The sequence below is a fragment of the Opisthorchis viverrini genome, assembly GCF_000715545.1.
Source record: "Opisthorchis viverrini unplaced genomic scaffold opera_v5_826, whole genome shotgun sequence".
NCBI lineage: Eukaryota > Metazoa > Platyhelminthes > Trematoda > Opisthorchiida > Opisthorchiidae > Opisthorchis > Opisthorchis viverrini.
Genome location: NW_008752518.1, coordinates 1 through 13,700, shown reverse-complemented (window position 1 = coordinate 13,700; position 13,700 = coordinate 1). Strand labels below are relative to the sequence as shown.

Genomic DNA, 13,700 nt, shown 5'->3' with positions numbered 1-13,700 from the left:
AAACGGATTTTCCATCTACTCTCCACCATCTGAATTTGAACTGCTTGCATTCCACATTGGTCGTAATTTTTTCCACCGGAGTAAGCGAGCATGGGCTAGGATTAATGCAAATCTATGGTTTCTAATATCAGTTTTGAGGATAGTGGAGTGTTTGGTTCGAGGTGCGTAAGCAGAAATTCCGACTGCGAAAGCCTCTTTACCCCCCGAAAGCAAGCGAATAATCGCGTGACAAATCCTACCAAAAACCCTTGGTCATATGTTAGCCCGAGTTCATGCAAGCGGTGTGTAGCTGAGAAGAAGGCACCATAGTAAATTATCACCCCCACAAACGGCTTCACTTCAGCAACATATGGTGATGAAGACTTTCCCGAGGTTTTACCAATGGTTGGTGAGTAGGGTGGAAGGTAACAAACTCAAGACGCTACACGGATCCCAACAAGCACTCACATTTCCGTTCCTCATCCGGAAACAACATTCACGTATTCTTTGAAAGAGAGCAGGTTTTCTTGAGTCTTCCCCTTTACGATGATAACCTAAAAATATACAACAACCCCGACCAAGAGCCTCGTACGTATGTTCTTTCCAAATACTGGTGTCAAAGTTTTGATCGTAAACGGCAACAAAATGGACCACGGTGCGTGGTGATCGTCAGTTTCCTCGAGTCCGGCCACCGAGTTAGCCTTAGGAAAACCTAATTTTCTAAACTACGTAGCACCATTTACCCTGGCTAAAATATCACTAAGTAAATGCAGTGGGTACTGCTGACTAAACCATCTTCACAAAGACTTGCTATTTTCAGCTTGTGGGTAAATTTACCATAAATACCCTGTGCTTCATTTCGGGTGGTGGTCATTGCCATATTGTATTTAGACACTTCAACGTTTCTCCTGGTGTAATGGGAAGTAACCACAACACCGGAACTCGTATGGAGTTGAGGCGTGATTGGGAGTCTATTTACTCTGAAAACAACGCACTGCAGACGATCTCTGATCTAGTTACGACACGCAGTAATCGTTGCCTTAAACAACGCTCTCGTTGCCTCCTTTTACATCAAGATCTTGGGGCTTGTTTGAGGTTTCGACCAGGTTCCTGTAAGCAGCACTGACTCTGCTTATGCCCACCTGAATCGTTCAGTAAACGTGTATGCCACTGACCACACTGCCGGCAAGTCAATGGGTGCTGTGCTCCCCACAAATTCACTACCAAGGGGAACTGTCGCAAAATCGTCTTGGCAATAATGAAAACAGCGTTAGATGTTTGCTTCAACATCGTAACCACCAAGAGAAGCTGAAACCCGCGAGTAGCGACATGTTCGTAGATCGTTCAAACTTGTCCAATAGGTTGGCCCTCGCGCCACATTCTGAATGCAACTGAAGGCCACATGCAGGTGACATTGTCCGAATCCCTCTTGATTTGCACCGATAGCACGCAAACTCGGGCTTGTCATAATAGGGTAATACGAGTCTGGAGAGTACACCAGCTGAAAAAGGCAAAAGTGTTGCTGAGAGGTGTTTACGCACGTGGCGGCTACACTTCGCATTACATGAACAGACATAGTTCTAACAAGAACAGTGTGACGAACATTAATGTTTTCTGGATCTCGTCATCAAGTCAGTACATAAATAATGGTTAAAATGGGAGAAAAATGAAATACGCAGCGAAAATGGGTTAGCGAACTGCAAAACGTGGAGATGCGAACGACTGATTGTCTGCGCCCCTACGTCGCATCCAGCTGGATGCCGTTGGGTGACCCAGCCGGTTGATTCGTGTCACATGACCAAGGCAGACTCAGCGTTCGTACAAAACGATTGAAACAGCACACTACCGGATTTCGCAGGCCTATAGCGAATGTCTCGGCTCTAGTCAAGCGATGCTGTCGGATAGAAACTCGCTGTATATTGGGCACACGTTAAATGACTCGTAATGATTACACGCCCGGTTTCAATCAGGTGGGACGAGATTGAGCTTCCGGATGAACTGTTGAGTCCAATGATATTCCGGTAGGAGAGGTTCTCACGCATTCTCTTGGAAAGTTGCCATGTAGTGCGCCCAACATACTCCGCTGAACAGCAGCAGAATAAATACACCATACACGAAAGAATAAAACATATACAACCATATGCCTGCCAACAAATTGTCCTTTTCTCTCTGCTTCTGTGAAAAGTCCAGATTATAAGGGATCAACTATTACATTTTAAAGTCGGTGGGGTTGGCGATCAAAATAAGTCGAAGTTTGAATCTAGCCTCGCCACACTGGTCTGCAGTGTGGCGAAACTGTGCTCAGTGAAGATTACCAGGAAACTTTTTCCTCGGAAGCTTGAATGCTGCTCTGAAATTTCATTACATTTCCCTACCGATCGCGTAATTTACAATTCCTTCTACGTCATGAGAATAGACCGGTACCTATCAGAAAGCGCACATTTTCGTATACCCCTCTCTTCAAAGCCCATATATCTTCAGAACGTACCAATTCGATCCCTCACTACACTTGACCCGACTGTGATTTCAACGTGTCCACTAGCCCCTTTTGTACAATATATATATATAATTAATACCTCGCGTGTAAGGAAAGTGACACACGTGTTGGTACACCACCATCGAAGTTCTGTATCAATATTTATACAACAGAATATTGTTCCTGTGTCTTAAATACGAGACAGAATGACTAACCGTAAGTCTGTGCCTCGTGTCACATTGCTCGTCAGAAGCTGCCGTTGTTTGATAGCCTAAGCGATTGTTCGACGTAGATCGGGCGAAGGAGGATTCTAAAGAATCCAATAGATAAAGAGAGGAGGCATCAACAGAGACATAGTTCAGTTCCTTCGTCCTCACTAGGCCAATGAAATCACGCGTCAAATCTCGTAGCATGAGATTGATTTCATGAAGTGCATCACGCTTGTATAAGAGGCTATTTTGTGCTTCCGCAATCCATCTTGGATAGCGGAACAATCAAAGTTATTAACTGAGTATTGAAATCCTGTCGCTTTTAATAACGTACCACGTGTTCACAGTTTCTTCAAGAGTCCCTATATGCTTCCGCACAAAATCTGAAGACAATGCTCTCTGCCAGCGTCGAATGCGTGATCTACAAGAGCAAACAGATCCGCAAAAACCCGCAATTAACTCTGTCCTGATTAGGCGAATGACTATTTTTTCTGTATCCTTCTGTGGTTTCAAACTATTGCTTGGAAATAATTGATGTGTATTGCGCAGGCAAGAAACAGTGAGTATCAGACTATATGCTTTTGTCGATAGTATGAAGAAATCTTGGATTTATGGACTGAAATTTTTTCCTGTAAGTGAAAGTCTTAAATCCCCTCACGTTACTATCTGTCTGTAGCTCGGGAGAGAACTAATTTCAAGAACCGGATGGAACTTCTCTCTGAGAGCTCATCCCCCGAGCAGCCAGTCAACACGTGAACATGTGATGTGGATTCCACTATTAGATGAGTGGCATCATATGCTGCTGATCAGCTGTTCGTGACCTTATTAACTACCGCTATCGTTCATTTTTTGAAGAGTATGGCTACAAACATAAAACGTTAATGCAGGCAATGAATGTGGAAGTGTTACACAGGAGAATATTAGATAAAAAGTGAGAAGCATCTCATTCGAAGTCATGTCACCAACAGTTCCAGTTAGACAAGATGAATCCCGACGTATGTGAGAATGTTTAGTATGGAAACACGAGTGTAAGGGAGAACGACCGGGGAAAGGATAAACAATGTTGAATGCTCTTCATGTACAGTCGAAACTCGCATATCAGGCACAAAGTGTCCGTCATACTGGGTCTGGAGTGAGATTTATGAATGACACTCAACGCCATGTGCCTCAACTAAAGGTGTCGTAAGCACGCAGAGAGCCCACAATGGCAAATGAACACGAGTCACTGACTGTGACGTTAGGGAGTCCCAGTCCAATAACAGCCTTAGCGAATTGGGGAGAGCAGATCACCTGATAAGAAATGATGATAAGAAATGGTAGACCAAAAAATCGAGACCGATTGAGATTATGGCGAGGGAATATTCATCAACACCATACTTCTGCTTCTTCTGATTCCACACAGTGACTCCGCGCCCATCCGAGATTGTGCTTACGTCTACCACAGTTGCTCGGCGCTCTCGAACAGCGATTAGTTCAGGCTTGATGAAAGACGTTGAATTAGGTGCTCTCAACTCCTCGAAGACGGGAAGTCGTGGGTTTGAAAGTTTATTGAGTGAGATACGTACTGCTGGTGATTCTCAATAAGAATGAAACAGCTGTACAGCACTTCTCGGCACATCAGAACAGATAAGCTTTACTTAGGGAACGAAATCTCAATTGTCAACCAGTGTAATAGTTTCGTGAACTGGTTTACTTCCGGTGTCGCGGGGAAGCACTGCAGAACAGCCAGATGATCTCGTACAATGCCTAAGAAACTCAAGGTAGGCTGCAACTTGATATCTAATGAGGCATCGAGAGAAGTAATCGATGTAGTCAAATGTGTTACCCAGTCAAGAAGAATAATACCCCCGCAACGACCCTGTCGATGCAGATTTTGTCCACAAAAGCTTATTTAATAAGGAGGTTAAGGCATTTCGGTTGCATGGTATTTTGGCAGAAACCTAAGGCACAAGCGTCAGTAGCAAAGAGTAGACTGTGACCACTAATGTATAGTTATAGAAGGAAAACTGCTGTATCTAGTTTCAAACTCTAAACACTTTCTTATGAATTATTCGATGTCACTTTAGAACGTCTCATGGTGTGATTTTTCATTCATGCTGCCTGTGCCTGGACTGCTCATGTCAGCATCCACTAAATACGACCCTACTTTCTGAGAGTTTGTGCTAACTCATTCTGTGTGTCTGGACGACTTGAACGTCTGACCCACTGGCAGACGTCAATTGTTATTCCATTCGGCAGAGCTGTGGTAAATTAGCAGTGGAGTTCATCTGCATAAGCTTGACAAACAGAGAGCATTCTCGGTAGATCGATCGGTAAATCATCCGTCCGAGATCAGCAGTTAATGTCTGTCTCCAGGCATGGTTCTTCTTTCAAGCCACGTTTATTTGGACTTCTTTCAACGTCCTAGGAACGTCTTGTGGACGTCTCGGAATTATTTTCAGTGTTCATCAAGGCGTTGTAAAGCGCCCCATTGGCCGCTTCATTATCTATTGATGAGATATGGAATCTCGTGACCGCGCAACACACTGTGCTTCTCTACACATCCCCAATCACTGTTTTAGTTACTGGAACACTCATGCAGTACAGTACAACCTTCAATTACGCTGCAAAGCACCATGTGTGCTTTATTCCAGTTAATTTGTTCTGACGTACAGTCGTTTGAGAACTCAAGAAGCGCCCTACTAGCTTGTGCGTCATTTCAGAAGTTTTCTATGTGATGTCTAGTCACAATCCGCATTTAATTACAAAGGTAAACGGACGAGTACCACAACGATTTGTATCAATACAAATGTCTAATATTCTGTTTTTTTTGTTAACTGGGTAGCTTTTGATATATGTTCCTTGGACTATATAGAACAGGTGGATGAACAGAGTTTAAAAAACGGAGAACCGGTAACGGTCCCGTATGACCAATAAGTCTCAGTGTTTCTGCTCCAAAATTTTACCGAATTCCACGCCATAGATAGCAAAGTTGAGCTTATTTCGGTGGCCGGTATTTTCAGCTAAAAGTTACTTTTATAAATTCTTTAATTTTGTGACAATTTACGCATTCTTGGTCTATACTTGACGAAAATAACGACTGTTGAATTTTATTCGCATGCAACTAAACTAAAGTAACTGAAAACGTATAAAAGTGATGCTTAGGGAGATAATTCCGATTTTCAAGAAAAAAGATGCTCGTCAACCACTGACGGGTGATGCATCTACTTGGAACTTAAATGGGAAGCGTAGTTGCTGATAGATTTCCAGAACTGTGGAGGGTTTGGTCCCTGGTCGTTCGTTGGGTCAGCCAAATGTGCAAAGGTCAAAATGAAGATCAAAAAAGGTACAAAATGATTGCGCCAGTTAAATACAGATTTGTTTTTCCAATCCAATGCCACCTATTCATTGCAGTAGCTAAAGAAAGCCTTTTTTATTCACATATTCTCTATCCTTTTCAAATTGCCATTTCTGTCCTTTGGCCAACTGCTCACTGGTTTCCCATTTTGCTACATCCTTAGCTCACTGTATCTCAAACTTTCGACATTCCCGAAGGTTTGATATGGGATGTTTGTGCCCTATGTGTGCAACACGAGAAATCATTACACGCATTAAGGTAATGAGCTTAATTCAGAAGTGTCACTCTTAACAAGTGCCCATGACGGTGAAGTTTCACACCATAATACAGCATGTCTTCTACTGTATTCTCCTTGTACGTACTGCGGGTAAGTAAAAATGTAAGATGTAAAGATACGGTTTGCCAAAAGAACGATTGACTTTATATAAATGGAATTTTCATCTGTTGCTTATTACATCGTTTGCAATACGCAGCTGAAAAATGCTTTGAATTACATCCGGATAGTCAAGCAAGCCTTCAGTGTTGCGCACTGTCCCGTTACAGGAAACTGTTAGCTCGTACTTCTAATTACCGGCCTTCTCTCGACGCTCAGTCTCAACAGACCACGCATGATGTTGTACGAGCAATTCCAACTGCATTAAACTAGGTTTTGTTTTAAAGCTTAGAGGTAAGGTACTGCGTAAGTTCAAATGACGTAAATAGCGTCTGCATCGGGCAGAGACTTGCTGTAGAGTCCATCAGGACTCGATGTGATCAAAGGTGAACCTTGCCCAAGGCGGTGCAATAAAATACCCAACAAACAGTATATCTTGTCGAGAATTTTCATTATTAAGACAGAGCCAAACAAAAGCAGTGGTATCTTTAACATTCAGCCCGGTAATCTCCAAGTTGCAAGAAAAGGGGCTCTGGGATGAGCGGTTTCACCAACAAAGATCGATGTGGCTGTATTTGTTTATCATTTAGTAGGTCAATCCTGGTCAAACCTTAACTTTAGTCTAAAAGTATGTGGACAGAGGTATCTTTACCCTGCGAGAATTTATAGTGCCCGCTTCTGTCGTTCATGAATTCTTGCAAAGTACCGTCTACTAGTGAGCTTGCATCTGCGGACTGCACGACCTCCCTAACTGGCGTCGTCAGGATACTGAGAACGGCGGGATAATTTTTTTAAAAATAAAACGTCTCCTCAAGCAAATATATACGAAGTTTCTGATGACTTTCTTGTGAATCTGTTTGTTTGATTAACTCTATTCCTGGTTCGATGGATTTGTGCTCGACAGCTTGCAAATGAAGTTTGTTTTTTTCGCAAAAAAACTACTCACACGGTTGCTGAAAACTCTTCGACAGCCCACGATCGGTTTCGCCCTTCCTTTATGAAAATATACTGCGATATCTTAAATATCGTGCCAACTGAATCATGAGGCAGCCTGTGTGCAGCACATTCAGTTGTAGAATATCATAAACGAGAGATTCACTTGAGCCTCTCGTGAAAACCAGATTAATTTGCAAGTTAGTGTATTTCTCGATGTTTGTTTTTCCTCAAGCATTGTGCCCTTACGTTTAAAACCTACTGCATAATTACGGATCGTTTGCTTGCGAATGTGACCCATTACCTTCCTGAATGGCGCGTCGAAAAGAACTACATTGCTTGGATGAAACTGCCCCCGCAGGATCATTGATTCACTCATACCAATAAGCTGGGAGTCTTGTGTCCTAAATAGGGAATAAAATTGTGGGAAGCAATAAACTACTGCAAGCCGCCATTCACTTCAAATCTAGTAACGACTCAGCAACAATCAGAGGAGCGGCCACAAGTAAATAGAACTGAGAAGTCCCCTTCCCTCTAAAGTTGCCGCAAGCGGGAATATCCGAACCAAAATGCACTGTTGTCATCTGCTGGAGTAAGCGTAATCAATAGGCCGCAAAATCTTACCATTAGTGGGTCCAACAGGGGTGCCTGACTTCTGCATACTGAGTAGAGGAGACGAACATTACCAATAACATTCCACGCACTCCTAGATTACCGCAATTGGAAAGTGAGAAAAATCGGGAAATCAGCTACACTTTCGAGAAATCAAACGACCCCCGTCCTTTTCCAAAAAAAAACTTCTCCCTTTGTGATTCCAACCATCATTTGTTATTTTCGGCAAATTTCCTCGAAACTTCGCTTCACGAGAGAAATCTGAGTCTCATCAGTCAGACACTGGATTGGTGCGACTGGCAGATGCAAGTTATTCGCTTTCCCTCTTCAAGATAAACCCAATACAGTCCTGAAACTTTTGGCTACCTGGTCACGGTAACGGTGTACCGTGACCGTACTTGTCATACATGGGGAAGGCATTTGGCTTAATTGTTTGAGTGGATTTTACTTGGCCATTCTCTCTTCAAAGGGTTTGGCGGTGAAAATATCTGGACCGAAGTAAGTTGTCCCGCGAGACAAAGGCGGGTTTGGATACCGAAAAGCCTAGCCAGAGAAGCGTTTCTGTCTTCATTCTGACCCATCAGAAGGGCGTAAAGCTCAAAAACGTGACTTTTAGCTTATCAGGTTCGGGCTGTTACCTCTATCCAGTTGTCGACCGACTAGTTTGTGCGGTGGGAGAATTTGATTTTTAGTTGAGGTCCATTCCGGTCACGCACCGAGATTCAAGTTGTGTCCTGAGTTGCTCAATAGATGGTTCTGCCAAGATCACACCCAGGAATCGTTCCAAGGGTCTTTACGTACTGAATCTACTGTTGGTAATAATCCGGTACACACATACATTCACGCTGGGTAGAGCGCAACGCCCGTTTCACCACTTGACTGATCCAAGCGATGACTGAAGGTGAGCTGTATTTAGAATGCGCCATGGATGCAGTTTGTCCGCACTTGGTTGCTGGCCATTGACGATCTATGCCCCAGACGGTAACGCTACGTCGGTGAATGTAAGTCTATTGAGCTTTAATATCCCACTGTTGACGGCTAGAAAAATTACTTGTCTACAGCAGTATTGGGATAAGCGCCTTGCAGCGAAGTGTGCTCGATCAGTTTCTTGGCTAACAGCGCCGAATGTTTCCGCATGGACAGGAGGATTGCTCTACGTTGTGTATGACAATGCTCAACGGAAGCAATTGAGAGCAGTAACCATGGTACGAGTAGCTCAGTTTTAAACGTTCAGCTGCAGCACCCTTCGGGTGCCTAAATTCCATGCCACACGAAGGAGGCACGAGGGCTGGGATACTGCCAGGTTGCCCAAGCCTAGACAGGGGAAGTCGAGTGTCAGAGGTCGGGTTCGAATCACGGACCTTCCGGTCAGTAAATTCGCGCTCTAACCACTTGGTCCTGTAACCACTTGGTCTTGTAAAGAACCTTTCAATTCGCATTTGACTTTTAGCTATATTCACTGAGTGTTTTGAGGCTCGCGACATTTAAAGTACTCCAGAATGAGGCGTCTAGCTGATTAAAAAGCACACTAAATGAATGAAAATGAGGTCCGGTCGAGAGGAAAGTACTGGCTGAACGGAAAAGTATCTGAGTTTGTATCTGGAGAGAAGATAGGACATACTTCAGCCGGATGACTTGTATGGTTTGGTTGTTTCGGATGATTTCATTCCCATGTACATTTTATTCAAGGACCTGTGAAAGTATTTTAGGATTGGATTGATTTTTTTGGAGCATTTTCGACTCGTCTGTTTTGGATAAAGTTTGCTGCGACAAGTTTTCGAGTCAGAATTCACCTTTTAATCCCATCAACCAGGAAACCTAATGGGTTGAGGACACCGAATGTCTTTCAGCCTACGGTTTAACAGGCTCAAATAAACCTTGTACTGTTGGCCGGTATCCAATATTGATAATGCAAGCAATTTCATCAGAACCGGATGTAACATTATCGACAAACCTGTGTATCCGGAGAAAATTCACAAGAATAAGATTTGTGGGCAAACGCTTGTTGGGATCCATCTGTCAACATCAGAATGGTGGCACTACAATGAGAGCTGACACCAAATTAAAAATTAGGTTCCGGCATCATCCGTACATTTCTGTGCGTTTAGTGAGACACGCGCTTTCCTCGCGCAATAACATACACACACAATCATGCATGGAGTCGTCCAAGACGAACCACTTTGTTTGTAAAGGCGAACTAAACAGAACGGGTGCCTCAGTGGCCTATCCCAGTGTTGGAATCTCCAGCAAACTTATTTCAACTTACTCGCTGATGACTCTAGACTGATACTGCATGACAGCACTAATGTTCAGCAAGGTCTAGTCCCACCCATGTTCGCATAGGGCAGGAAGAAAAGTTATAGTTCTTTGAAGGTATATTTTCGTCAGGTAACACAAACTCATTCGACAGCCCACACCGGTTCGGCCCTTCTCTGGGCTCGTTAGTTAAGCGCAGTTCCCGATTTTCCGCCAACCACATGAATCCAAATTGAAAGGGAATGGTGAGATGTGCTCATTTTCTCACCAGTTTGGTTTGAATGGAAGAACAATAGAACCCAGCTGAATCTCTCGTTCAAGGTATTCTTCAACTGGATGTAATGCACCAGACTGGTGTGCAAATGATTGTACTTTACGAATTTCGTATAATTTGTGTTCAGGTAGAACATAGGGTTGCCGAAAACCCTGGAAAGGCAAAACGGATCACGGGCCATCAAAGTGTTTGCAGCCTGAAAACATCAGAATCGAGATATTCAGCTGGGTTCCAGGTGAGTCTCTCGGAATACTAAATTGGTTTGCAAATTAGTCTATATTCGCTAACCTTGTAAGTAGAGAGATTCTAGAAATTACACTGTGATCTATCGAATATCGTGCAAAGTGAAACATGCGGCGACCTGTGTGCAGCCAATTCGGTTGAATAATATCATAAACGAGGGGTTCAGTTAGAATTCATTAAAGCTTCCTGTGGAAAACCAACTGGTGTGCAGAATAGTACATTTTACCAGAAGTATTCATGTTTAACAACGACACTGCATTGATCTTGATGCACGCTTTTTTAACTATAATAGTCCCTACTGTTTTGCTTTATAAGCACTTTCGGGTTACACTCCCATTTCTTACTAATCATCAGCCGAAATAATCCGCATAAGTTTGAAGAGATTTCTGGGCTAAATTTATACGAAGGTGCTTTTCAGTGGGTCAGTTTTGATCAAGTTTTTACATCGGTGATAAGAAATCGCATGCTCCCCGGGTGGACGTAAGTAACCCGATAGCCTTTACCCACGCTTCAGTCGTTCAACCAGATTCGGGTTTTATTCCACAATCTTCAGGTTGTTGTCTTCGATCCTGAAGGGGCTCTGTGAGTACGGGCGGGTAATAGTGTTACAGTCGGGGGAAGCGCACTACAGGCACATATGCTTCGCCGAAGCGCAGCAGAATGCGTCGTTTCGACGTTTCCCAGTTGTGATTGTCGGCGGAACACGCGCAACGAATTGAGTTGGGCGAGTCTTTCTAAAGTAACAATAGTTTGGCACGTAGATATGGGCTCCACACCTTCATTATTATAGATGGCATGGGTGCCGAGCGTCCTGCTATGTATGATTTTGTGGAAAGCGAGCAGTTCACTCATATGCGTAAACTGCTTAGCTTGTTCAGGGAGATGTGTGAGCAGTGTCATTTAAAGTCATCCTTTATTGGGGCTTTCGTGCATTCCAACGAAATCTCGTATTTCTTGGAGCTTATTATCCGGTAGACATCAGCGAAAAATTATCGCTCATTTTGAGCCGTTAATTGAGATTTTCTTCAGTGTTGTGTGGATTAAACACTAGAATCATTTTTGTCAGCTACGCCTACTTCCTTTTGTATTTTGATGAACTAGCAAACTTATGCTCATTTCAAGGCGCCAATAGTTCAGTGAACCAAGCACCAAGAAAGCCGCAAACTTCCCTGCCAGAACACATACGGTAATCAAACGCGTAATAAAATTCAGCTGTTCCTCACGTTTCAGCTGAACCATTGACTTTTCCTAGCAAAGATGGGTGGGCACGTGTTATTCGTGCACATGTGCTGGGTTTCTTCAGATGTTCGGAGTGTGTTTTTAAGTTGTATCTCGCAAGTTGACTAGGCATCATGGACGAGTCGCATGTGAGCACGCGAGCTAAGTTCGTTGGGCTGCATAGCATGATCACCGGCAACCCTCTCGAGCAAATCAAACTAACTGCTTGGGTTTTTCCTTGACTTGCGATGGAGTGTGATTTTCGGCGCCATACTTAGAAGCTCGCAATATATACCTGTAACATCAAATTATGTGGGGGAAAAGCACTAAACATAGACATATGTAAGTTTGAATTGGTAATCTCGAAAACCTCACAGTTTTCGATAAATTATTTTCATTCACCTGATATTGATCAGTAAGTGATCTGTTTATGTTCTGGTTATTCAGAGGTACACGCAGTGCGATATTTGAGTTGCGCGCCTTCACTGTTTCTTCCATGGAAATGACGGTGATCTTCCGGATTGACAGTACATATTTAGGCTGTAAAGCTGGAAAACTAACATGGCCTCCTGTTTCTTACTAGCCCTTCCTCACTTTCAACCTCAGATAGGTGAGGCAGCTACCGGCATAGTAGAACTTTTCACAGAGTTGAAAAGAACAGAGCACCACTGAGTCTGTTGTGGTCTCTCAGTGGACGGTCAGATGAGAAGATCGAATTATACCAGGTCAGTGCGTATTCATTGACTGTCGATTTACGGCCCGTCTTTGCAATGTTTCAGCCGCGACAACCACAGGACATTTAAATGAAGGGGTACTTTGGGCCGCTGAAGACTGCCTGGCGTCAATCAACAGAGTTCCATAAGCCATAAGTTTCGCTGAGGAGTTGGAGCAGCTCCCCTCGCTTGTTGGCTTCCACGTGCACAATCTGATCGGTGATTGCAGAAACATGTCACGCCACTTTCACGAGTGAAGCCGCATGTGATACCTTACGGCATCCATTTGATTGTGCGCAACACCAGGGAAGTATACTGACACCAAAGCTCACAAAGACCCTGCTTCAACTTCAGTTAGCTGCCCTCGTAAGTTGCAAGGAGAGATTTTTGGAGAAAACCGTTCAGTTGTGACACCCATTCGGTGCCTAGCTGCCATATCATCCGAAGGAAGCACGAGGGCTGGTATACTGCCAGGCCAAGCAAGCCTAGACAGGGAAAGTCGAGAGGCGGAAATCGGATTCGAACCACGGATATTCCGTTCAGTGAATTCGCGCTCCAACCACTGAGCCATCTCGCCCCCATGTTATTTTCAACAGAGTCGTGTAAAATTCACTGTGAATGGGACAAACCTACTATATCAACTGAATATCTGTAGGTAGAGACAGTGACCCCATTCAGCACAGAAGACTTGTACGTGTCACCCTGTAATGCGCCGCCGGCCTTGCAACCTTTTGGAGGAAATATAATTGTTTCTAAGTACCGTTGTGACAGGTTGTGGTAAGCTTGTTTACTTAGGGGACTACTCAGCTACTGGAGAAATCACTGACACTTTCCTACCGGGGAAATTTTAGGAAACACGTTTGGGGATTCAGAATGATTTACGCTCAGCTATAGAGCTCAGTCGCTGCACTTGTTTCTGCTTTAATCCTTCGCTTATCTTTTGTCACCGGTGGTTCTGCTATGCTAAAGTACGTCCCTCATATGCCGCAGTTGACCATTCCAACCCTAACGTTTCGCTTAGATAGACTCTTCGCCAATGTGGTTGGGTTGTGTATTCCAGTTGACAGAAATGGATAG

General features: G+C 43.8%; 1 protein-coding gene across 1 annotated transcript; it reads right to left on the bottom strand.

Annotated features, from left to right (window-relative positions):
• Window positions 1-2,671: 2,671 nt before the first annotated feature.
• T265_15750 (hypothetical protein) lies at window positions 2,672-2,932 on the bottom strand (the record flags this gene model as incomplete). The annotated part of the gene is made up of 1 exon (XM_009179067.1): window positions 2,672-2,932. A coding segment is annotated over one exon (195 nt), but the record flags the coding sequence as incomplete, so codon positions are not given.
• Window positions 2,933-13,700: the final 10,768 nt, after the last annotated feature.